Source organism: Nothobranchius furzeri, chromosome 5 (assembly GCF_043380555.1).
Source record: "Nothobranchius furzeri strain GRZ-AD chromosome 5, NfurGRZ-RIMD1, whole genome shotgun sequence".
NCBI classification, from domain to species: Eukaryota; Metazoa; Chordata; class Actinopteri; order Cyprinodontiformes; family Nothobranchiidae; genus Nothobranchius; species Nothobranchius furzeri.
Window position 1 is genome coordinate 12,583,383 of NC_091745.1, and position 23,427 is coordinate 12,606,809.

At 47.9% G+C, this 23,427-nt stretch overlaps 2 protein-coding genes across 3 annotated transcripts in view; one reads left to right on the forward strand and one right to left on the reverse strand.

The window, feature by feature from the left end:
• LOC129160818 (zinc finger protein 585A-like) overlaps positions 1-23,427 on the reverse strand; it is a 91,354-nt gene that overhangs the window by 13,380 nt on the left and 54,547 nt on the right. Inside the window, exons 4-5 of one of the 2 annotated variants that reach the window (XM_070551436.1) lie at positions 23,180-23,345; positions 22,681-23,095 (exon numbers count right to left, since the gene is read on the reverse strand). The exons of the other annotated variant lie outside the window; for it this stretch is intronic. Of the exons in view, the coding sequence (XP_070407537.1) occupies positions 22,681-23,095; positions 23,180-23,345 (581 nt within the window). Of the gene's footprint in view, positions 1-22,680; positions 23,096-23,179; positions 23,346-23,427 lie in introns of those variants that run through there. 2 annotated transcript variants of the gene reach the window in all.
• Positions 14,986-23,427, forward strand: part of LOC139069967 (uncharacterized) — a 474,557-nt gene continuing 466,115 nt past the window's right edge. Inside the window, exon 1 of the mRNA XM_070551439.1 lies at positions 14,986-15,051. The gene's annotated coding sequence lies outside the window, so the exon portion shown is untranslated. The remainder of the gene's footprint in view (positions 15,052-23,427) is intronic.

Genomic DNA, 23,427 nt, shown 5'->3' on the forward strand with positions numbered 1-23,427 from the left:
TCCCCGATATTCTGTTAAATCTTTATTTGATTTGTTTTTCAAAGTCTGCTGCTGCTGAAGTCAGTCCAGCTCAAGACTGGTTGAGCTGCTTGCTGAACAGTTAATCAGATAAGTGTTTTCTGGCTCTGAGCAACAAAGGTTTGTCTCAGATCTTTATCAGTAAAGGACGAAAGAGACAGAAATGTTCTGAGTTCCGACCCAGTCACTAAACTTCTGAGTAAGGATGTTTTGCTTGGTATAAATTGTGTTTTAATACTGCTATAGTAAGGGTGAGTTGTCATTTCTGTTTAACCTTTTGCTTGTTTGATAAGTCAGGCAGATATATGGTACTTCAAGGGTTAGTGATGTTGTTGCGAGTCCCCACATGCCAAAGACAGTGGCAAGCTGAAACACACTGGACTGGCTTGTGCGAGCAAAATCAGCCAGTCAACAGGAGCTGGGCTGCAGGTCAAAAAACTGTGGTCAGAAACAAGGGTCACACAAGGGTCACAGGGACAAGAGGACAGAACTGGGCGAAGGGTCAGGAGACTGACCCCACCTCTTTGCCCCACCCCTGGCTTGGAAAGATGGGATTGGAGGAGAACAGAATGAAGACAAGCCCATCAGATCCAGAAGCCCTCTCGGGAACATTGGAGAGAAACTGAAGAATGCTGCAAAAGATGATGCAATGACCTGTGTTAAGAAGGAAAATGACACCAAATGTTTTGTGTTGAGCTACAAAGTGTGTATCTGGTAAATGACCCCTTGACCTTAAGCTGGTCCAGGAAGGGTACATAAGAACAGCTCTGAACAGCAGAGAGAGATTGAGAGATTCGACAGCAGCTGGGGCAGAGGACAAGAAGAGACAGAGCAGATTTGGAGGGGTCATCCCCCGTCCTGCTGGATGGGGGATGACAGGCAGTTTTTTGGAGAGAAGCAGAGCTAGACAAGTGAGTTATTGGGGAGATTCTGAGAAGACAAGAGCTGGTGTAAACTAACTCTTATTTAATCATTTTGAACTAATTCCTCCGTGGGGGATAGCAGTTGTTTTTTCATCTACCCATTTTTGTATTTTGATTTTGTAATAAACCTTTTTTGAAAAAGAAACATAATCCTGATTATTTCAGGTTTTCTCTAAAGCTTCACGAGTGGGGGCTCTGATCATTAATTGCACAGAGGTAAGCACATTAATTATGGGTTCTGGAATTATCAGGACTTACTTTACGGTTTGTGACAGATTAATATAAAGAAACCTTAAGATAACGGGATTGCTTAAAAAGAAGTGAGCTACTACAGAAGGAAAGGTCTTACATATTATTTCACCTTTAAAATAAAAGATATGATTCTAACTTAGGACGCCCAAACCAGGATCTAATACCATAATACTCACCGACATCCCCATCGAACCCTGATGGATGCACCGTCTCATAAGTTCTAACGGAACTAGATTTTAAAGGAACCGGTAAATGGGACGGGCACGCGACATGGCGCGCCAAACGTGGGGCTACGGAGTGAAGGTCTAAATATTAGATACCGGGCTATCCGACGTAGAACTGTCTTTTAGGCTGATAAAAGCTTGCGCGCTAAGGACCTATTAAGCTTATAACCTTGGAGTGAAAACCGCACCAGTTTCTCGAAAAGGAAAGAAATCTGGGAGAACGGACGATCAACTTAAAAAGGTATAAAGAAAATACGGCATTCCGACGCAAGAAAAGCCAAGGATAAAAGCTAGGCAAAAAATAAAAATAAATAAAGAATAAGAAAAACTTTTAACCAGCCATGGCAGATAGATCTTTCAATATCCTGTAACCGGAGCTTTCAGAATGAGGCTGGAAAAGCTAGTATGGGGCTGCGGCGGGGCGCTGTCCGGGTGCTGAGGCACAAGTGAGATGCGATTAAACGCCATGGCTGGATCAAAATCTAGTGAAGGACTGATATGTAAGAATCTGTGTGACTTGGGCCTCGTTTCTGGTAACACGGGGAGGTATTTGTCACAAACTGTAAAGTAATCATGTTTCCTAGCTTCATAGAATCTCATGTCGGGCATCGTCACGCGCAATGGAGGCTAGAAGCCGGGAACATGTTTAATGTGTGAACCTCTGTGCTTAAGGGCTCCGTGAGGGGAGAAACCGTGCCGCCTGTAAAGGACGGACTTATAACTGGGAGCATTGGAACTCTGCTCCAATAAACTTTGTTTTTAGAGGATCTGCTTGAAACAAGCACCTAGCTTCTGCTCTCGGCAGCCTGCAGATATGAGAAGCCACAGCTGAACAGAGAAAAAGCACTCAGTCAGCTGAGCAACAACAGACAAGCAGGATGTGGTGACATCACCCCTCCCCCTACTAGTTCTGTTGAGAAGGGAGAGTCCTGAACTAACAGCTCCGTATGATTCTGACCTGACAGACAGCTACACTAATAATGCGTAAGCATTTTTAACCTCGCTACATAAGGTGTTGTAGGCAGGATCCATGTAGTGCTGTCAAGTAGGTCCATGGATGTGAAGTTTGTGGCACCCTGCGCGGGAGTACGAGGACGCGCTGGTGGAAAGAGGGGGGAAGGTGTGACAGTGTGAGCGTTCTGTCACAATGTCTTGATTGATAATGCATACTGGCCATTTGGCTAAGGGGATGTCCCTTTGGCTGAGTGGTTAGAGCGTATGACTCCCACCCCGGGAGTCTCGGGATCGAATCCCGCCCGGGCCCTCATTAATCCACCTTGCCACACTTTATAGTTTTTAGCGTAAGCTTCCCACCTGCAGCTACAAGCAGAGTTAGCTTGTTGCTGTTCAGGTGTGTGAGGAGAATATTTGAAGCTCTTCAGTAAAAGATGTCTTCAGTCTGGAGGGAGAGAGTCTCTGCTTGAAGGTGGAGACTGAGATGTTCCAACCAGCAGCTCAGCTGACCAGATGGCAGTAGAAACTGGTGGAGAAGCAGGAACCCAGTTCTGAACCCTCATGAACAAACATCTGGTTCTTCAGAGACTGAAGTGAGTGATGATGATGATGATGATGATGGTGTGTATCTGGACTCTGAGCTAGTCAGACTCTGGGTCTGAGACTGGAGATGAAGATGATCCAGAGGAGGAGGCAGCCCCACCCCAAAGAAGGCTGTTGCAGTCCCCTGGCTAGATTTTTCTCGCATGGGGGATGTTGCGAGTCCCCACATGCCAAAGACAGTGGCAAGCTGAAACACACTGGACTGGCTTGTGCGAGCAAAATCAGCCAGTCAACAGGAGCTGGGCTGCAGGTCAAAAAACTGTGGTCAGAAACAAGGGTCACACAAGGGTCACAGGGACAAGAGGACAGAACTGGGCGAAGGGTCAGGAGACTGACCCCACCTCTTTGCCCCACCCCTGGCTTGGAAAGATGGGATTGGAGGAGAACAGAATGAAGACAAGCCCATCAGATCCAGAAGCCCTCTCGGGAACATTGGAGAGAAACTGAAGAATGCTGCAAAAGATGATGCAATGACCTGTGTTAAGAAGGAAAATGACACCAAATGTTTTGTGTTGAGCTACAAAGTGTGTATCTGGTAAATGACCCCTTGACCTTAAGCTGGTCCAGGAAGGGTATATAAGAACAGCTCTGAACAGCAGAGAGAGATTGAGAGATTCGACAGCAGCTGGGGCAGAGGACAAGAAGAGACAGAGCAGATTTGGAGGGGTCATCCCCCGTCCTGCTGGATGGGGGATGACAGGCAGTTTTTTGGAGAGAAGCAGAGCTAGACAAGTGAGTTCTTGGGGAGATTCTGAGAAGACAAGAGCTGGTGTAAACTAACTCTTATTTAATCATTTTGAACTAATTCCTCCGTGGGGGATAGCAGTTGTTTTTTCATCTACCCATTTTTGTATTTTGATTTTGTAATAAACCTTTTTTGAAAAAGAAACATAATCCTGATTATTTCAGGTTTTCTCTAAAGCTTCACGAGTGGGGGCTCTGATCATTAATTGCACAGAGGTAAGCACATTAATTATGGGTTCTGGAATTATCAGGACTTACTTTACGGTTTGTGACAGATTAATATAAAGAAACCTTAAGATAACGGGATTGCTTAAAAAGAAGTGAGCTACTACAGAAGGAAAGGTCTTACATATTATTTCACCTTTAAAATAAAAGATATGATTCTAACTTAGGACGCCCAAACCAGGATCTAATACCATAATACTCACCGACATCCCCATCGAACCCTGATGGATGCACCGTCTCATAAGTTCTAACGGAACTAGGTTTTAAAGGAACCGGTAAATGGGACGGGCACGCGACAATGTTGGGGTTATTAGGAGCGAACAATTAGTAAGCTTCAACTTACTTTTGGATTCTTCAATAAATTCTGTAGATATGGGAATATTTACTGATTTATTAATTAATTAAGATATTCTTAGATATACGGGGCACCATTCCCCTTTTACCGGGGAAAAATTGAATCCAAAACTCTTATCAGTCTTTCTTGAAGTTCGTAGAATCCTTGGAGCAGAGACTTCTCTTCGACACAACAAAGCTACTGGAGACGAAAATCTGAATTTTATAACGTTTAATTAACAATTTGTCAAATGAATAAACAGTGGCATAAATGAATAATAACCATGTGATATAATAAAAGGATGTATATTCAAAATAATGTTCAAGGTGTTTGTGTGGTGTGTGTGAGTGAGTGTGTGTGTGTGTGTGTGAGAGATGAATGGGTCTTTGTTTCCCCAGAGTAGGTGGGGAAAAGTGAGCTGTGAGTGTGTGTGGGGCTCTGCCCCTCCCCTCGCATTCAACAGGAGACCTGGATGTGTAAAGTTTTCTACTTTCCCGAACACTTAGTGGCTTAGAATCACAGTAAAACTTAACTCAAACACTTCAAAAGTTAACCAACAACAAAAGGGTCACTTGTAAATTATTTAATCTAAAAGGGAGTCGGCAGCCTGGCCAGAGCTGACGACTAAAGATATTAGCGATGATCAATAAACAGTTTATTCTTTCAAAATGACCCGAAGGACGAATTGGGAGCGAAAGAGGAAAACACGAAGCTACTTTTTAAGCAATAGCGCGGTTTTATTGCTTATTCTGGACTATAGAGGAAACGGGAGAAGAAAAGGAGAGAGAAAAAAATGAGTTTTCTGATCACCAAAGCAGCAAGGCGTCCCCGCTGTTATGATTTGACGGTTCTCCGTTTTCTCCGCAGTTTTCAGCGTCATCCGTCGGTTTAATGCTTTCTCCGTTGTTTGGCTCCACGAGTGTTTCTCCACGGAGCGTCTCTGAGAGCTGAATGGAGCTCCGCTCGTTCCCAGTCAGGTCCCGATGGAGTTGAGTGTAGTTTCCAGCGGTTGCGTGGCTCAACTTGGCACTTAGAGCTTCCGCGTGCTCAAGTTGTCGGAGCGTTGACAAGCGTGTCCTTACCGCCAGGTATCCTGGGCAAAAGAACAAGGTTTCTTTGTCTCTGCTGAAGATTTATGGTCTTAGTTCGCGGGAAAAGCTCCACGGCTTCCCGCACATGCGCAGAACGTGTTTCTGGTACTAGGCGGTGACATCATCCCAATGCTTCCGTGTGCAAAGCATCATGGGAAATGAAGTTTCTTGGCGCTGATGTGATTATTTGCTTTTCAGAGCAATTTAAGCACAGTCATTTTGGAGAAAATCACTGCATAGTAATTTCCTCATGAGGTCAGACCCTCAACATTCCCCCTTTTGGTTTCGGGGATCGCGCCCAAAGCTCGATCGTCGGAAGCACAGATGGGTTTGTTCCTCATGAACGTAGGTCGACTTGATTGTCGGAAGCACAGGTGGGTTTGTCCCTTAGGACGTTGGTCTCCTTGGACGCCTTTGTCTTTGGTCTTTGTCTTGGATCCTGGCGCCTTTGGTCTTTGATCCTGGTCAGGCACAAAGAGGATAGGAAACGGGATAGTCCCCAACGCGCATAACGAGAAGAAGCCACTCACGCAGGTGGTACGCAATGATGATGTCGTCCATGCGAGAGGTAGTAGTGTAGAAGGAGGAAGGTCGGTGGGCGGTTAACTCCACGAGGGGACACAAAGGCATCTCACCGCCGGCCATACAGTTCAGTTTATGGATCACGCGGTGATGTACGAGGTCCATAGTTCGCAAACGCGCATTGACCTATGTGGTCCCAAGATTCCCCCCTTTTTGGTCCAAAGGGTGGATCAGGACAGTCTTTGGGCTAAAACAAGGACCATAAAACTAAGAGGTACTACAATGTGCTGGTGCGTCAGACAGAGTCATTGACAGACTGAGCTGGGCCGGCACATAACCACTAGTTAATATGTGACCAAGTAAGAAACAAAAATACAGAAAACCCAAAAAAAAAACATAACATCCAAGAAAATTCATAGCAACCTTGAGGTCTCATAAAATACATTCTTAGGTCATACAGTCAGTGTGTAGCTTATAAAGAATGTGACATACTGCAACACTCAGATAAATATGTGAGGTAGACTAAAATGAGAACTACTCTTAGGTTTACAGAATAACAAAGAAAATGTTGCTCACCCCCTTTAGACAGGTGTGGTACATTCACGCTTGGAGTCTCCCCGAACGCGGTTACGAGGCACACCGTAGGTGAGCAAGTGCAACTTATCTTGGAGTTTCTTAACACGCCTGTAGGCGGAATAAGCTATCACGGCCGTGATGAGCCATCCCATCCCCAGGGCGACCAATGTGCAGATTAAGGTGGTATAATCTGTGTCAATGTAGCGTCTTGGGCGTCAAAGTAAGTTCACGCGGGTTTTGTGTGAACTTAACAAATTTGGTTCCTTCAATCAGTAATTGTTGGTCAATTTCTAAATCGAAGGCAAAGTTATAACCCTGGAAAGCGTCCATGATCTCAATCTCTGAGTCATGCTGTTCGAGGTTGAGGTGATGGAGTGTCAGGTTTCTAGTTCAAAGTGGAAATGCCTACCGTCCTTTCAAATACCAATGTTCAGCATCGACCTAAACCTATAGATGTGAGGTGTCACAATTATGGGAACGTTTAACAGGAAACCGAGTTCTAATTTTTTTTAACGTGAATGGGCATTGCACTACTTAGGCTGTACGCTAGGTGGATTTGTGAAAGGTGCACAGTAGAGGGGTAGCAGCTGTCAAGCTATCTTTGAGCAGGTCCAGTGGTACCAAGTACGGGGAAATACGACTTTCAACCAAGCTGTCCGGCGTGGAACTTACTTCCCTGAGCAGGTCCTACATCAAATCTCTCACCACTCGTGTGTACACAATATCCTGAGGTATGGTTTCAGACAAAGTCTTGATTGCACGTAGAGATCCATTAATCAGAGCCTAGTGTAGGTACCAGAGTACCCTGTAAGGTTTTAGTAGGTACATCCTGTTAGCGGTCTAGGAAGGAGTTTCTCTTGGTTAGTGAAAGTGACGGCGGGGGGGGGGGGGGGGCTGGTTCTTTGTCGGTTAGTACATGTTAGTGGGTTAAACGTGCACTTTCCCCCCCTTTCCATTTCCATGCATAGAACTATGTCGAGACTACGTCTACCTCCTGCGGGGAGTCTGGTCTCTGTACCCGCAGGGATGGTTTGACGTAGGGTTTGATTTGGTTTGCATGCACCCATTTGTAGACAGGCTCCTGTCCCGCTTTGGTGATGCGTAACCTGTATGCAACTGGAGAGAGTTTTGCCACGATCTCAAATGGTCCTGACCAGCAGGGCAGGAACTTCTTAGCTTTGCGTGCCGGTTGGGCGAACCGAAAGTAAAATACTTTGTCACCCACCTCGTATTCGCGGCTGGTTGTCTTTTGGTCGTAGTAGGCTTTAGCGCCTTCTACGTTGGTCTCCAGTTTCTTCTGAGCGTGCGCGAACGTAGCTCTGAGGTGTGTTTTCAAGTCTGCCACATACTGATGAGCGGTATAGGCAGTGGCAACACTGACATCCTCTGGGTGATACAGGAGGTGCAGTGGTAGAGTCATCAGTCTGCCGGTCATCATCTCAAAGGGCGTAACCCCCGTGGATCGCTGTGGAGTGGACCGTATGGCCATCAGGACCAGAGGGAGCTTGACGTCCCAGTCCTTCCCAGTGGAGCAGACGTACTTTTTGAGCATAGAGACGACCGTGCGGTTCATCCGTTCGACCTGTCCGGATGACTGTGGGTGATAGGGGAGGTGGAATCTCACTTCCACTCCCAGAAGTTCAAACAGGGACGTCATTACACTGGATGTGAAATGAGTTCCCCGGTCAGAGTCAATGCAGAGTGGAAGTCCCCATCGACTGAAAACGTGGTTAATCAGCAGTACAGCGGTTGTGACGGCTGTATCGTTGGGCGCTGGAAGGCATTCCACCCACTTTGTGAAACTGCAAGTTACAGTTAGCATACATTTGTTTCCTCTTGCCGATTTGGGAACCGGTCCAACCCAGTCGATCTGCAGGTGGGACCAAGGGAAGGTTATTCCCCTGCGTTGCAGTGGTGCTCTAGCAAGCGGCTGGGAGGGTTGAAACTGGGCACAGATGAGGCAGCCTTGGACATAGCTGTGTACGTCCTTGGACATCGACGGCCAATATGCTACTTCTGTCAGTGACGCGAGGGTAGCTTTTGCTCCGCGGTGACCTCCAACCGGAGTGTCGTGGGCGTAGGCAAGCATCACTCCTCTGTGGTCGAGTGGAACAACCCAGCGCGGCGGGCTGTGATCGTCACGCATGTAAACTAACAAATCGTTTTGTAGTTTCAGGTGCGTGAGTTGACGATGCAGGGTTACCAAATCTCGGCTTGCGCCAGTAGGTGGTGACAGTTGTTTAGACATCGGGCCCTTTTGGAGAAGCTCGCGGATGAGCTTCAGGTCAGGATCTTGTTCCTGCATGGTGACTAGGTCCACGTCCTGTGGTTGTCTGCCTAGAAACACTGGTACCTCAACGGTCCGAGGTTCGTCTGCCTGTTTAGCATGGCGACGAGTAATCGCGCAGACCTCGTGAACGGCCTTGGGTGGAAGCCACTCGTCTTTGAATTCCCAGCAGGTTCCCTGGTCAGCACCGAGCTTAGCAAGGCGGTCAGCTTCGTCATTACCATCTTTCTCTGGACCTAGGGTCCTGGAGTGACCTTTGACCTTTTTCCAGTAGACCATTATGCCTTTCTCAGTGGTGAGCAGATCACACGCTAGGAATAACTCCGAGTGTTTCACGTCTCTGTTCCTGGCGTTTTTCATGTGGTTCTCCTTCCACATGGGGAAGTGAGAGATGAAGCTGTGTCTAGCGTAGTTTGAATCAGAGCAAAGGACGATTTGAGTGATGTCCAAGGCTGCTGCCTGCTGGAGGGTTATCAACACTGCAGCAATTTCGGCGTACTGACTAGACTTTTGGCCCAACCGGTAGTGATTTGGTTGCTTAGTGTCACAGTCCACCCAAACGACTCCAACCCCGGCACGGAGCTGGCCTTCGTGAAGGTAGGCACATCCGTCAGTGTAAACTTTCGGAAGCCCTTGGCAAACATTCTCATCAAAGTAGCGATGATTGGATGCGGTTGGGTAGACTGCGGCAGGTGTGTCCAGGGGGCCCATGACGGAGTCAGAGTCACAGTGCTGGCAGCCTGCTAGCCCTTGTCCTAGCGCTAGCTTGGTGTTCTGACCATACTTGACCTCAATGTTGTATCCTTGGAGCACCATCATCCACGTCGCAATGCGGCTGTTTGACACTCTTCCTTCGCGCAGTCGCTGGCTGTTTAGGAAGGTGACAGGCTGATGACACGTTTCAATGATCACTTTCTGTCCACCGATGTAACTACGAAAGTGTTCGACGGCCCAGACTGTAGAGAGGAGAGCTCTCTCGCAGTCTGAGAACTGGAGTTCCACCTTGCTCAGAGGCTTGCTGGCGTATGCCACAACTCTCATGTCCTGATCGTGTTTCTGCTTCAAAGCAGCGCTCAGGCAGTGAGAGGAGAAAGTAGCCTCTATGTAGAACTCTTTATCCTTGTCTGGGTAAGCCAGACAGGGTGCGGACGCCAACTTCTGTTTTAGGAACTGGAAGGAGAGTTCTTGGGGTCTGTCCCACACGAAAGGTGTGTCGTTCCGAAGCAGCTCAGTGAGGGGCCTCGCTGTTTCAGCGTACTCCTCAATGAACTGCCTGGAGTAGTTGCAGACTCCGAGGAAGCTCCTGAGTTCAGTCAGATTAGCTGGGGCTTTGATGTCCTGAATGGCTCTAATGCGTCCCGCTTGGGGCTCGACTCCATTAGGGCCAACCAGCAGTCCAACATACTCCACTTTGGTTCGACACCACTGTCCCTTGAGAATCGCCAATTTAGCTCCGGCGTCAGCGAGCTGTTGCAGCACGTGACGGAGTTCGGCCAGGTGCTCCTCGAAGGTTCGACTCCTCATCCAGATGTCATCGACATATATGAGGTTCCCTCTGGAAGCAGCATCTGACATGGCTTTGTGGAGGAAGATGTTGAACTCTGCAGGTGAGTTAGAGTAGCCAAAGGGGCAGCGGTTCCAAGTATATTGGCGATTTCCAAAGGAGAAAGCCAGTTTATACTGGTCCGCCGGCTCAACCTTCATGGTCCAGAAGCCGTTGGCTACGTCAACCGTAGAGAAGAAACGAGCATCTCTGACTCTGGCTAGCTCCTGATCTAAATGGATCATAGGCCACCTGGAGAGAGGTACTTGTTTGTTCAGTGCACGATAGTCTATGGTGAGACGCCATTTCCCAGTCGGTTTCAGAACCGGCCAGATGGGAGAGTTGTAAGTGGAGTTACACTCTCTGATGATGTTTTTCTCCTTCAGCTGATCGAGGATCTCTTGGATCGACTCATAAGCAGCGAGGGGAATCTTGTACTGACGTACAAAAGTAGGAGGGGCATTCGGGTTCGTTGGAATGCGAACCGTATGCAGGTTTGTGAGTCCACAGTCCAGGGAGTCCCTGGATAAGACGGACTGAAACTCATAGAACAGGCTTCTAAGCTCTGCTCTCTGCTCCTCTGACTCCAGCGCATCCGCTTTGTCAAGCTGCTGGCTGACTTCGGCCTCGAAGCCGTCATAAGGTTCAGAGGAGGAGGGTCTCTGGTGTTCCGGGCTTTCAACCGGTGACTCAGAGGGTTGAGTATTTATTGCAAAAACCGTTAGACACTGACCGCCGTCAGTATCTAAGGTTGCACTGCAAATGGGTTCCTCAGGAAGGGCTTCATGCCGCTTGATGGTAATCATTTGTGAAGGGAAAGTACTGAATGTGTCTGCACCAACCTGTCTGTCATTCAAGAACAACGGAAGTTGTCCGATCACGGGGACTGAAAGTTCGAAGTCATGGAGTGAGCTATCTATCAGCATGCCCAAGGGCTTTCCTGCCGGCAGGTGGATAGGACTCTGGGTCGGATTTTCGACCAACAAGTAGGTAGAACGATTGTTCAGCTCCAAGAGTGGCGTGCCACAGACGGCTAAGTTGAGCTCCAAGAAGTGTGGTGATGGCTGGAAGAAGGCCTGTGTGCCTGGCAGCTTCTGATGCTTCATCAGAGTCAGACGAACAGGCACTCCTTTGACCAGTGGGGGCAGAACCGTGCTGGCCTCAACCACTGCACGGCAGGCCTGTGGAATGGTCTGACCGGACAGCAAGTGTTCACGGCCTTCTGAGCGAGGCTCAGAGGATGGTGTGGCTCGGGCCCAAAGGACTTGATTGCAAGTGTCCAGCTGGGCACCGAGTCGAACCAGCAGATCTGCTCCGATGAGTGCAGGTGGATCAAGCTGTGGTATGATGCTGAATGTATGTGTGAGCTGTCTTGCTCCAAGTTGGATAGTCAGAGAGCAGACCTCTGGCGCTTTCAGGAGCCTCTGCGGCCAAGTAGGTGACAAGAGCCGATGGCTACGTGTCACACTGACCAGAAGGGGGTCCTTCTGACGCAGGTGTTCAAACGTCTGCTGGCTGATGGCTGACTTCTCTGACCAAAGAGCAAGGCGAGCATCTGAGATATGGGTACAGTTGATGGTAAGACCACCAACTATGTGTGGTGCATATGGCTGCAGGCTGACGTTCTTCAGCGAGCAGAGAAAAGATGAATGTGTGCGGAACGGAGTTCCAGGAGCGGTTTCATGCCTTTGCAGGCGGACATCGTCTGTGGGAGCCGTAGGGAGGGGCATGACCTTGGAACAAGGGTTTTGCGGCTCACTTAGGCTGACTTCAAGAATGGAGGATGGTCGGCTGCTATCCGGGTTCCAGGGCTTAGGTGTTTCCACCTGGGCCCACAGTTGACCCCTCTGGCAGTCGATGAGGGGAGCTAGACGTTCAAGCAGGTCCTGACCAATGAGAAGTGGTTCAGTGTCTAGCTGGCAGACATAAAACGGGTGAACCAGAGTCATGTCTTGGAAGGTGATGTCCAGCCACGCCCGGTGAGTGATACACTCCCGGGTCTGGGTGTAGCTGGTGATTTTCAGGTCACAGGGTTCAACCTGGACTGGTTTCCCGAGCGACCGCATGGTGTCAGACACGCGATGGAACAATGTGGAGCACATCAGGGTGATTTCTGAGCCGGTATCCAGCAGAGCATCAACCTGTATGCACCCACCTACGTTGGTGCTACAGTACAAACGGCGAGCATGATCATGGTTTGTTAAGTCACCAAGGAACTTCAGAAATTTAGCATCAGGTTTCTCTGGGGGGTAGATTTCAGGAGACTCCTGTGATCTACCAGTAGTGTTCCCCCAGCTGATCAGGTAGGTCCTGGCCACGCTGGGGGGTTGAGCCACGCCTAGTCATGCGGACGTTGGCTCTGGGTCTGGCTTCTTAGAAGACGACTTTGGTGCAAGGGTTTCTTCTGCAGATCTCAGCTGTTCCTCCTGTTTAGCTAGAAACTGCTGAAACATCTCCTGGACGTCGGCTTTGGTCAAGTACTCACCTGCGGACTCGTGTTCGGGACCTACCTGTGGGCGGCGCTCCTTAAACCTTCCACTGTTCCGACCTGCCTGCCGTTGGTTTTGGTTGGGCCACTTCCTGTCTGATTGTCCAGACCTAGGCGGCCAATCAGCACCCCCCTTCCCCTGTTGAGGAGATTGGGACTGCTCTCGCGGTTTAACAGGTCTAGGTTTAGCAGATTTTGGCTTAGTGGGTGGAGCTTCTGTGCCTTCGAGCTCCAAACGCGGCTCGGCGTCGGGAGCTAGGTGCATAACGCGGTGATGTGCGTCAGGCTTTTGGGGCTTTCCGACGGCTTCCCAAGCCTGTTGGGCGTATCTCCTAACCTCCTGAGTTGTCAGTTTTTTCATCCGACAATACATTGAGACTTCGGAGCGAACACACTCGTGCAGGTTGTGAATGAACAGGGATCTGAAGGCAGGGTCTTCCTCGAGCCCAGGGCCGTTTCGACCTTGGAAGTAAGCACTTTTGAGTCGGCGATAATACTCTCTGGGGGGTTCGTTCCTCCCGTGTTTGATGGAGAAGGCCCCCATTGTAGCTGACACAGAGTCTGCATACGTGGCGTATTCATCTTTCAACGCTCGGCAGAGCGAGGAGTACCGATCTCGAATGTCAGGTGGTAGAGTTTCCATGAAACCATGCACCGTTCTAGATGTGGTTTTCCAAATTAGCTTGAGCTTTTCCCTTGAAGAAGGTGCTGGAAGATCAAGCAGACAACGTTCTATCTCCCTGAGATAATCGTCAACGTTGGATTCATTGGTGTTAGGATCAAAGCGTTCTATGTCTTTAGCTAGCGATTCAATTTGACGTACACGGAGCCCTGACTCACGGTACGGCGCGTCATCCTCTGACTCTGACCCACGGTCTGTCTCAGAGGGCGCTGGATATCGCTGGTGTGCTCTGGGCTCCCAATGTTGACTCCTGGGGCCCAAATCGGGGTCCGGGATGTTGTGGCGGGCTGCTGGCACGTCACATGGGTGTCTTGGGAGGTCCTCCTCCCGGGGCACGTCTGCGTAGTGTGCTCTGTCATGCAGCTGGTTATCGGCATGCCGTATACCGGAGTAGCTAGGACGGGTAGATGGTTGAGGTGCAGCTTGGGGTGCATAACCCCAATCGGCACCTTGCACCCTTCGTGGACTGGGGGAGCGGTCTAAATAGAGGTGCCGCTCAGCTGGTCGACTTCTCACTGATTGAGAAGGCCGTGAAGATGAGGGTGGTGGTCCAACCTGGGGTTCGAGGGCGAACTGCTCTCGGCCCCTAGGTGGTCCTGAATGCCCTATAGTGTGTGTAGGGAACGGGGCCGAAGGTTGGAACAGATGAGCTTCATCTCTCCCCTGCGGCGTGCGTCCGTCCAGAGAGTCATGGTGTTTCCCCCCTTCCCACTGTCTGTTGTCATCAGCAGAGGGGGGCGGGGTCTTCTCCCCATCTTCCCCAGAATCGGTGCTGTCTTCCTCCTCATCAACCTTCTGCCTTCCATTTTGCTGTTTTTCAGCTAGCATACTCTGGAGGTTCATGATCTCTCGATCATGTTGGAGTCCTCTCTGATAGAGGATCAAGGCTAACTTAGCTAAGTGAACCTGGATTGGTTTTGTACCATCCGGGTTTTCTATTTGATCAATTACAGCTTCTAGCTCGACGCTACGCTGTTCTTCAGTGAAATCCCTAGAAGGGTAGTCGGGTTCTCGAGCAACCGCGACCAGTTTGGACAATATTTGTCCAGAAAGTAGGCCAGGTTCATAGTCGTGGGCCGCAGCGCCATCTGGTTGCTGGGAGTTGGTCAGTTCACTACTCTGTCCCTCCATTTAACAACCGAACCAAAAATAGCCTAGTAGAGCTTCTGCAGATAGCTCAAAGCTGCACCTTTTGGCAGCAAACTGCTAGCTTTGTAGCAGAAAAACACTAAATTAACCTTTGTGCGCACAGGTTTTAGCGTTTTAAGATTGCACGGAATGCCGTGACTGACGCTTAAAATACTATTCCTTTCAGTATTTTAGCAAAAGCTGGTGCGTTGCCGTAGCAACGTCTTACAACACTTGCAGTGTTAAATATGCTAGTTATTCCTTCAGAATATTAGCAAACAGGGTGTTATCAGTCTTTGAGTGAAGGTTTCAGTTAGTTATAATAGCCACTGTGAGTTAAAGTCGCTAAATTAGCAGTTAATTTTAGCCTAAAAGGGTTAGTCAGAATTACTTACACGCTGCACCTTTAATGAGGAACTGAATTTTAACCTAAAAGGTTAGCCAGAATTAATTACACGTTGCACCTTTAAGGAAAAACTGAATTTTAACCTAAAAGGTTAGCCAGAATTAATTACACGTTGCACCTTTAAGGAAAAGCTGAACTTTAACCTAAAAGGTTAACCAGAATTAATTTACACGTTGCACCTTTAAAGAAGCACTGAGTTACTGGTGAGAGTTCGATGCAGCTTCCTGCTCAGCGAAATCAGCACCACTCTGTTGCTGGTTCAAGGCTGAACAACGGATTATTTTTAATTCAAGCTCTTTGGATTTATTTGTTTGTTTGTGCCGGATAGAAATCTCTGTGTATCCAAGCCTCACGCGGGCTGCACCAATAAATGTTGGGGTTATTAGGAGCGAACAATTAGTAAGCTTCAACTTACTTTTGGATTCTTCAATAAATTCTGTAGATATGGGAATATTTACTGATTTATTAATTAATTAAGATATTCTTAGATATACGGGGCACCATTCCCCTTTTACCGGGGAAAAATTGAATCCAAAACTCTTATCAGTCTTTCTTGAAGTTCGTAGAATCCTTGGAGCAGAGACTTCTCTTCGACACAACAAAGCTACTGGAGACGAAAATCTGAATTTTATAACGTTTAATTAACAATTTGTCAAATGAATAAACAGTGGCATAAATGAATAATAACCATGTGATATAATAAAAGGATGTATATTCAAAATAATGTTCAAGGTGTTTGTGTGGTGTGTGTGAGTGAGTGTGTGTGTGTGTGTGTGTGTGAGAGAGATGAATGGGTCTTTGTTTCCCCAGAGTAGGTGGGGAAAAGTGAGCTGTGAGTGTGTGTGGGGCTCTGCCCCTCCCCTCGCATTCAACAGGAGACCTGGATGTGTAAAGTTTTCTACTTTCCCGAACACTTAGTGGCTTAGAATCACAGTAAAACTTAACTCAAACACTTCAAAAGTTAACCAACAACAAAAGGGTCACTTGTAAATTATTTAATCTAAAAGGGAGTCGGCAGCCTGGCCAGAGCTGACGACTAAAGATATTAGCGATGATCAATAAACAGTTTATTCTTTCAAAATGACCCGAAGGACGAATTGGGAGCGAAAGAGGAAAACACGAAGCTACTTTTTAAGCAATAGCGCGGTTTTATTGCTTATTCTGGACTATAGAGGAAACGGGAGAAGAAAAGGAGAGAGAAAAAAAAGAGTTTTCTGATCACCAAAGCAGCAAGGCGTCCCCGCTGTTATGATTTGACGGTTCTCCGTTTTCTCCGCAGTTTTCAGCGTCATCCGTCTGTTTAATGCTTTCTCCGTTGTTTGGCTCCACGAGTGTTTCTCCACGGAGCGTCTCTGAGAGCTGAATGGAGCTCCGCTCGTTCCCAGTCAGGTCCCGATGGAGTTGAGTGTAGTTTCCAGCGGTTGCGTGGCTCAACTTGGCACTTAGAGCTTCCGCGTGCTCAAGTTGTCGGAGCGTTGACAAGCGTGTCCTTACCGCCAGGTATCCTGGGCAAAAGAACAAGGTTTCTTTGTCTCTGCTGAAGATTTATGGTCTTAGTTTGCGGGAAAAGCTCCACGGCTTCCCGCACATGCGCAGAACGTGTTTCTGGTACTAGGCGGTGACATCATCCCAATGCTTCCGTGTGCAAAGCATCATGGGAAATGAAGTTTCTTGGCGCTGATGTGATTATTTGCTTTTCAGAGCAATTTAAGCACAGTCATTTTGGAGAAAATCACTGCATAGTAATTTCCTCATGAGGTCAGACCCTCAACAGTGAGTAGTTAGGTTTATTCTTTATTATTTTGGCCTTTGACTCACCCTGAAGCAAAATGCAGTGGTATTTCTTAGGCTTAAGTGTTAAAGCTCTGTTATTTTCTTTTGCTGAGACAGTCTTTTTAAATCTAATGATTTTATGTTTATAATTAGATACTGTTGTTTGAGTTTATTCAATTTGATTTTCTAACTCCTGGATTGATATATTTACATCTTTTCTTTTACTATGACTGTTGTTTAAATGTTTTATTTTGCCTTTAAGTTGCCTGATCCGTAAACAAGTAATAACAGCCTGATGTGAGACTTTGTGTTTGTTTCTTGGATTCTTGTCATAAGCAGAATCTTTGCCAAGGTGAGATATCTGGCCATAATGGTTTGACTTACTGTTTTTACAGAAAGGTGTTTGGCTTTTTCATAAACCTAAAAACTTCTTGTTAAATGAGTCTTATCAATCACTTATTGGGTTACATAAACTAATAGTGTGGGTTGTTTAATGCAGCATGGAACATGAATTGATGAAAGTACTTTGCTGATGATTATATGAGTTGATTCCAGCTTAAAGATGATACCCGAATGGACTTTGTTGGTAAATTTCAGGTGAACTTTGAGCCCCATTAAATTCAAACTGGACTGGACAAAAAGCTGAATGGTTGTTGTTGAAGATGTCAAAAAGCCACAATGACTCTTTTGCACTTTCTCACTGCAGGCCATGGAACCAAGGAGTTTGGGGTCCTGTTGCATGTGATACCACCACAAATGAGGCATCAAGGTCACTCTTCTCATCCCTCCCACTGCTGCATACTGCTGAGAGGCCACTACAACTGATCATCATCAGATGGAATGCATGCAGGCTCGCCAGGACGGCAGATAAGTAAACGATCTGCCTTCAGCTTGCAGGACCAATCCACCATGCTGAAACTGCCCCTCAGCATTCGCTGCTGATGATGGGGGATCGCACTTTGCTCTGAAACTGCCCCTCAGCATCTGATGGAACGAGAGGAAATAGCAGCAGTTGGGAGGGACAACGGAATCAACATCTGGTGTTTGAGACCCCTCCTGGGTCCGTCCACACGACGCTGTGACCTGCCTCCAACGACGTATCCAGTACCCCAAATCTCCCGTCTGGTTTCATGGTTCCCTGTCCAAAAGACATCCCCTCACCATCTCTCAGAATGTCTCTCTCTCTCTCCTGTCACATCGCAGGTTGGCTCCCTGCCCCCACTTCACGTTGCGTGAAGATGGGCGTCCTTACGAGGACATTTGAGCTGAAGAAGGAGAGTCTGGGTCTGTGATGACTCGTCTGTCTCATATCGACGAAAGGGCAACACCATTCTATGGAAAACATTGTTTTAACATCAACTTTCCCCCTCTAGCAATTCCACGAATCGACGTAGTTTGCTGGTATCTAATAATTCATATCAACTCGTGTTCAAGTTTCTTGCATCTGTTATGGTTATCTTAATAAAGCTAGGCACACAGGATAAAGTAGATTTTGGTGTTTGGGTTATTGTTAAGCTAACATCATCGTCTTGATTCATAATTCATGCTCATTGATTATTGGGTTAGTGACATCTTACTCTGATTTGTTATAACAACAAAAATGAATATCAGGAGGGAATGTTAGGTATTTTTATTTATTCATCTTTGTTGTGAAATCTTTTGTTAAATGTGTTGGGGAAAAACCTGACCTTACTTGTTTTTACGTTTGGGTGTTTTAGGAAACTCCTTTCTGCTTTAGGCATTTTGATCCAGTATCTGAAGTTTTCCTTTGTCCTGTGCATTCTAAGACCAGAGTGTTTTCCATTAGTTAAAAGCAAACTGGTCAGGTAGGAAAATTAGCTCAAATCTAGAAACTTCTCTTGTGATTGTGGAATTTGTGGGTGTGAACATTTTGGATTCAATAAAACCCCCTCCATGAGCTCGGGCTCCTTTGTGAGAGGAAAATGGCTTCCTTGTTGTATGGTCTGATTCTCTCACCCTCTGCAGAGTTTACACTTTGCAGAGCTTGTTGTCTGTTTAAGGTTTGTTACAATTTACTAAATTAAGAATCTAATCCCTCTGTGTGGGTGTTCTGACTTCCTTTAAGGTAATATAAGTTTAAGGTATTATAAGAACAATAGTATAAATTAAAATACGCAACATAATAGTGAATAATGCTAAATTAACTTAGAGAACATAGATTAAAATTACCTATCAGCCTCTCAGAGCCGGTCAAACCAGCCGTCCGTCGCTGCTACTGTGGAGCATAGAGATACCCTGACAGCAGCATCACGTCGGCCCCTCCCTTCCTTTCCCTAACACTGAAGGCGTGCAGCGGCAAAAATGTAAACAAACATATCTGCCAAACCTTTACTCCGTGAGAGTACTGTAAAGTTTGTATCGTACAACAAAATCACGGAGAGGAGGAAGCTTGTTAAAATGCGTCAAAACAGTAAATGTTAGAGATGTCCCGATCAGGTTTTTTTGCCCTCAAGTCCGAGTCATTTGATTTTGAGAATCTGCTGATACCGAGTCCCGATCCAATACTTTCGATACATAAAAAACAAAAAAGAAAAGGAAGAAACAGTTCCAGAATGTTCCTTATTTTTTATTTAATTACTTTTTTATTTTAATTTTTAACAACAGATCACTTCTGTGAGGTAGCTTGAACAATCAAGTAATAAATAACATAAATTCTTCACTTTTGGACTTTATTGCAAATATAAAAAGTCTAATATAAAAACAGATAGCACTTCAACTTAAAATACCTGGCAGGGGTCTATTTTGCCTCGGCCCCCAAAATGCTTGGATACGTCCTGACATGGTTTTGGGAACGAGTTCAACCCAAGACATGCAGACTCACCACTCACGCACCAAACAGGTAAAAATAAAGTATTCTTTTATTTAAATAATCGAGAACTGAGGACGCACTGGATAAGGCCCAGTGGGATTGCAACGGAACCGCAGCGTCTGAGGAGGGGAGAGCAGAAGAGCAGGTGAGTACAGGGAGGCAAGTCAAAACTAGTTAGGTGCAGAGTTAAGACTTACGGGGAGCTGGGAGCTGAGGAGTTAGGGAGGGTAGGTGGAGTGCCGGGGTGAATCCAGGAAGGGGGGTGTCCAGGAGAGGGAGCGCGAGGAGAGCAGGAGAGCGGGCCGGCAGGGAGGAGAGGGGAACGGTGAGTAGTGCGTCCAGAAGATTTATGAAGCACAGGTGAGTAATCCAGCGGAGGTGAGTAATCCAGCGGGACTGTGGAAAGGTAACAGAGGAGCCACAGGAGAACCAGAGGAGCCTCAGAAGTCCAAGGAGTATCCTGAGGAGTCAAGGTAAGGTCCACAACGATACCAAAAAATCCTAGGAACAGGTAAGCAGGGTAAATCCACAGAGAATTAAAAATTCCAAAAATAACCGGTGATGGCTGTACCCCATGTGCAACAGTATCGGGACCAGAGTGAATAGGGTGTGTATGGGGAGCATGAGTGGATGTCCGGCGTGCATTTTTTTTAAGTCTTTGGTTGTATGTGCATGTGTAAGCATGAGGGAGGGTGTGTGTGACTGTGTTTGTGTTTGACTGTATATATCAGGTGGGGCCTTTGATTCCTCCCCTCTCCTGGGACTTCTTTTGATGATATAGATCTTCGTCTCCCCTCCCCCTGCCACACCGGGTGTGGGGTGCGGTGCCTTGGTCTGCCTGAGTTTTCGTGGCTCCTGGGTCAGGGGGTTTAAGATTTTTGGTGTCTGCCTGATCAATCCCGGTGGCAGCCTGGTGGGGTCTGGGTCCCTGGGCTCTGCTGGGTCCCCGGTGGGGGTGGTCGCCCCTGGGTCCCGGGTCGCTGGGTCCCGGGCTCGGCCGGCTAGGGGGTAGGAGGCTGCGGGCGGGCCTGAGGGCTTGCCGCTGATATCTCCCGGGACTCTGCCGGCTGCTGGTTGTGGCCCCCCGGGGCGATCCTCTGTGCCTCTCGAGAGGGGCGGGGGCCTTTCTGGTTGCAGTCTCCTTGGGGTTCCTGTGTTCTGGGGCAGCGCCTTGATCTCTGGGACTTGGAGCTCCCCCCGTCTCCTACGCATCTTTGGGGGGCAGATCTGTGGTCCCTCACACTCTCTATTGGACGCTCCTATAGATAAACCTTACATAAACAAGTGCGTGTACACACACAGGTGCTTACATGGTGCTCTCAAAAGTATGGGCTTGGGCACGTTCAACACAGGTCTTAAGACTGGTGGGCACTTAATGCACTGTGATTTATTATTGTGTGACTGTTCAGTTAAACAATAATGACTATATATTTCTTCATCAAGTTGACGAAGTGATAGCTTGATCTTGTTGTATTGTTGTTGTGTCCCTTTTTTTGTTGTTGCTTTATTTCTGGTCTCTTTCTGCAGGTCTAGAAGCAGACTCTTGTTCATTATTGTTTATTTTTGTGGAACCCCCCCACCTCCTTCCCCCCTCTCTCCCCACCTTTTGTCTTTTCCTTTCTCTTTCACCTCTGACTCTGTGTCTGGTCGGAATTACAAAGCATTCAAAAACAGTAACAATAAAGTTTTAAGTATCAGGCGTGACATTAAAAGCAGACGCTTTGATGCTCCACCTGAGAGTAAATCTGTAAGGCTTGTTACCAGCATTCAGACATCAGTTCTGTTTCCTTCACAGCCAGACAGAACACGGTAAAATAAATAAATAAATAAATAAAATAAATAAAATTCCAAAAATCACTAGAGATTAACCAGGAGACACAAAGGGCTGGAACTACCAAGTTGTAGTTAATCATCTGGCGTCGAGTAGTGATCACCTCCTCCTCTTATAGCTGGACCCGCTGATTGTCAATGAGCTGCAGCTGGAGCCTCTCTCTTCTGAAACACAGCAGCTCAAAGATGGAAACAATGAGAGGAGTACTCACCCCGGCACATGACAGTACCCCCCCAACGGACGCCACCTGGCGTCCCAGCAGACGCAGCCTCGTAGTTCAGGATCAGGGACGGATCCTCAATGAAGGAGCAGGGCACCAAGGAACGTTCCTCCGGGCCGTACCCCTCCAAATCGACTAGGTACTGGGTGCCGCGGTCGCACGTCCAAGAATCCAGTATCCTGCGGACGGTGTAAACCAGGCCCCCCTTGTAGTATCTTGCAGGCGGCGGGGGAGCTGGCACGAGACAGAGGGGGCTGGAACCAACAGGCTTGACCAGGGACAAGTGGAAAACCGGGTGAACTTTGAAAGAGCGTGGGAGCTCCAGTCGAACCGTGGAGGGAGTGGGAACCTCCAGGATCTTAAACGGACCTATGAATCTGGGAGTGAACTTACAGGAGGTGGCCTTCAACGGGATGTCCTTAGACGAGAGCCATACTTCCTGACCAGGAGCATAATGCGGGGCCGGACGTCGCCGGCGGTCCGCCAGCTGCTTGTTCCTGTCAGCCATTCTGTCCAGCGCGGCTCGGGTGGACACCCACACCCGCCTAGCCCCCCGGAGAAACTGAGGGATCGAAGATGGGGCCGAGGACTGCTGGGGAAACAGGGATGGCTGGTAACCTAGAGAGGCTTCAAATGGGGACTGACCTGTAACGGTTGAAACATGGCAGTTGTGGGCGTACTCCACCCAGGCGAGGTGGGAGCTCCAGGAGGCTGGGTGTGAGGAGCAGACGCAGCACAGCATGGCCCCAAGCTCTTGATTCATGCGCTCACATTGTCCATTCGTCAGCGGGTGATATCCGGAAGTGAGGGAGACCTTAGCTCCCAGAGCCTCTGTGAATTCCTTCCACACTGAATTGGGGTCCTCGGTCCAAGAGAATCTCCTCTGGAATCCCGTGTAACCTGAACACATCCTTAACAAGGAGCTTAGCGGTAACAGAGGAAGAAGGGAGAGATTTTAGGCGTATGAGGTGGCAAGCCTTTGAAAACCTGTCCACTATGGTGAGGATGGTGGAAAAACCATGGGAATCAGGTAACCCGCAGACGAAATCCAGGGCTATGTGTGACCAGGGGTGTGAGGGAGCTGGAAGGGGGTTTAATGAACCTGCTGGAGGCTGATGGTCCCCCTTCTGTTGGGCACACACGTGGCATGCTGTCCTTCACGTCCTTGTACATGGCAGGCCACCAGAAAGTTCGTTTCAACAGGGCAATAGTGCGATCTGCACCTGGGTGCAGGGAAAACCTGCCGGTGTGTGCCCAACGGATGACTTTGCCCCTTAAGCCCTGTGGCACATAAAGCCGGCCAGGCAGGCCCTTTCCTGGACCAGGGTCAGTCTTAAAAGCCTCCAGCACCTGATCCTGAATCTCCCACGTGACTCCTCCCACCACACATGCTGGGGGGAGAATTGTGGAGGCCTCAACCTCCTGATCTGGAGCGTACAACCTAGAGAGGGCAATTGGTTTGGTGTTCTTAGACCCAGGGCGGTAAGAAATCTAGAAGTTGAAATGCGAGAAGAAAAGAAACCACCTGTAATGTCGTGGATTAAGCCTCTTAGCTTCTCTCAGGTAAACCAGATTCTTGTGGTCAGTCCAGATGACAAAAGGTGTTTCTGCCCCCTCCAGCCAGTGTCTCCACTCCTCAATAGCGAGCTTTACAGCCAGCAGCTCTCGATCACCCACGTCATTTCTGTTCTCTGCGGGAGTTAAACAACGAGAGAAAAAGGCACAGGGATGAAGTTTATTATCCGTGGGAGATACCTGAGAGAGCACTGCGCC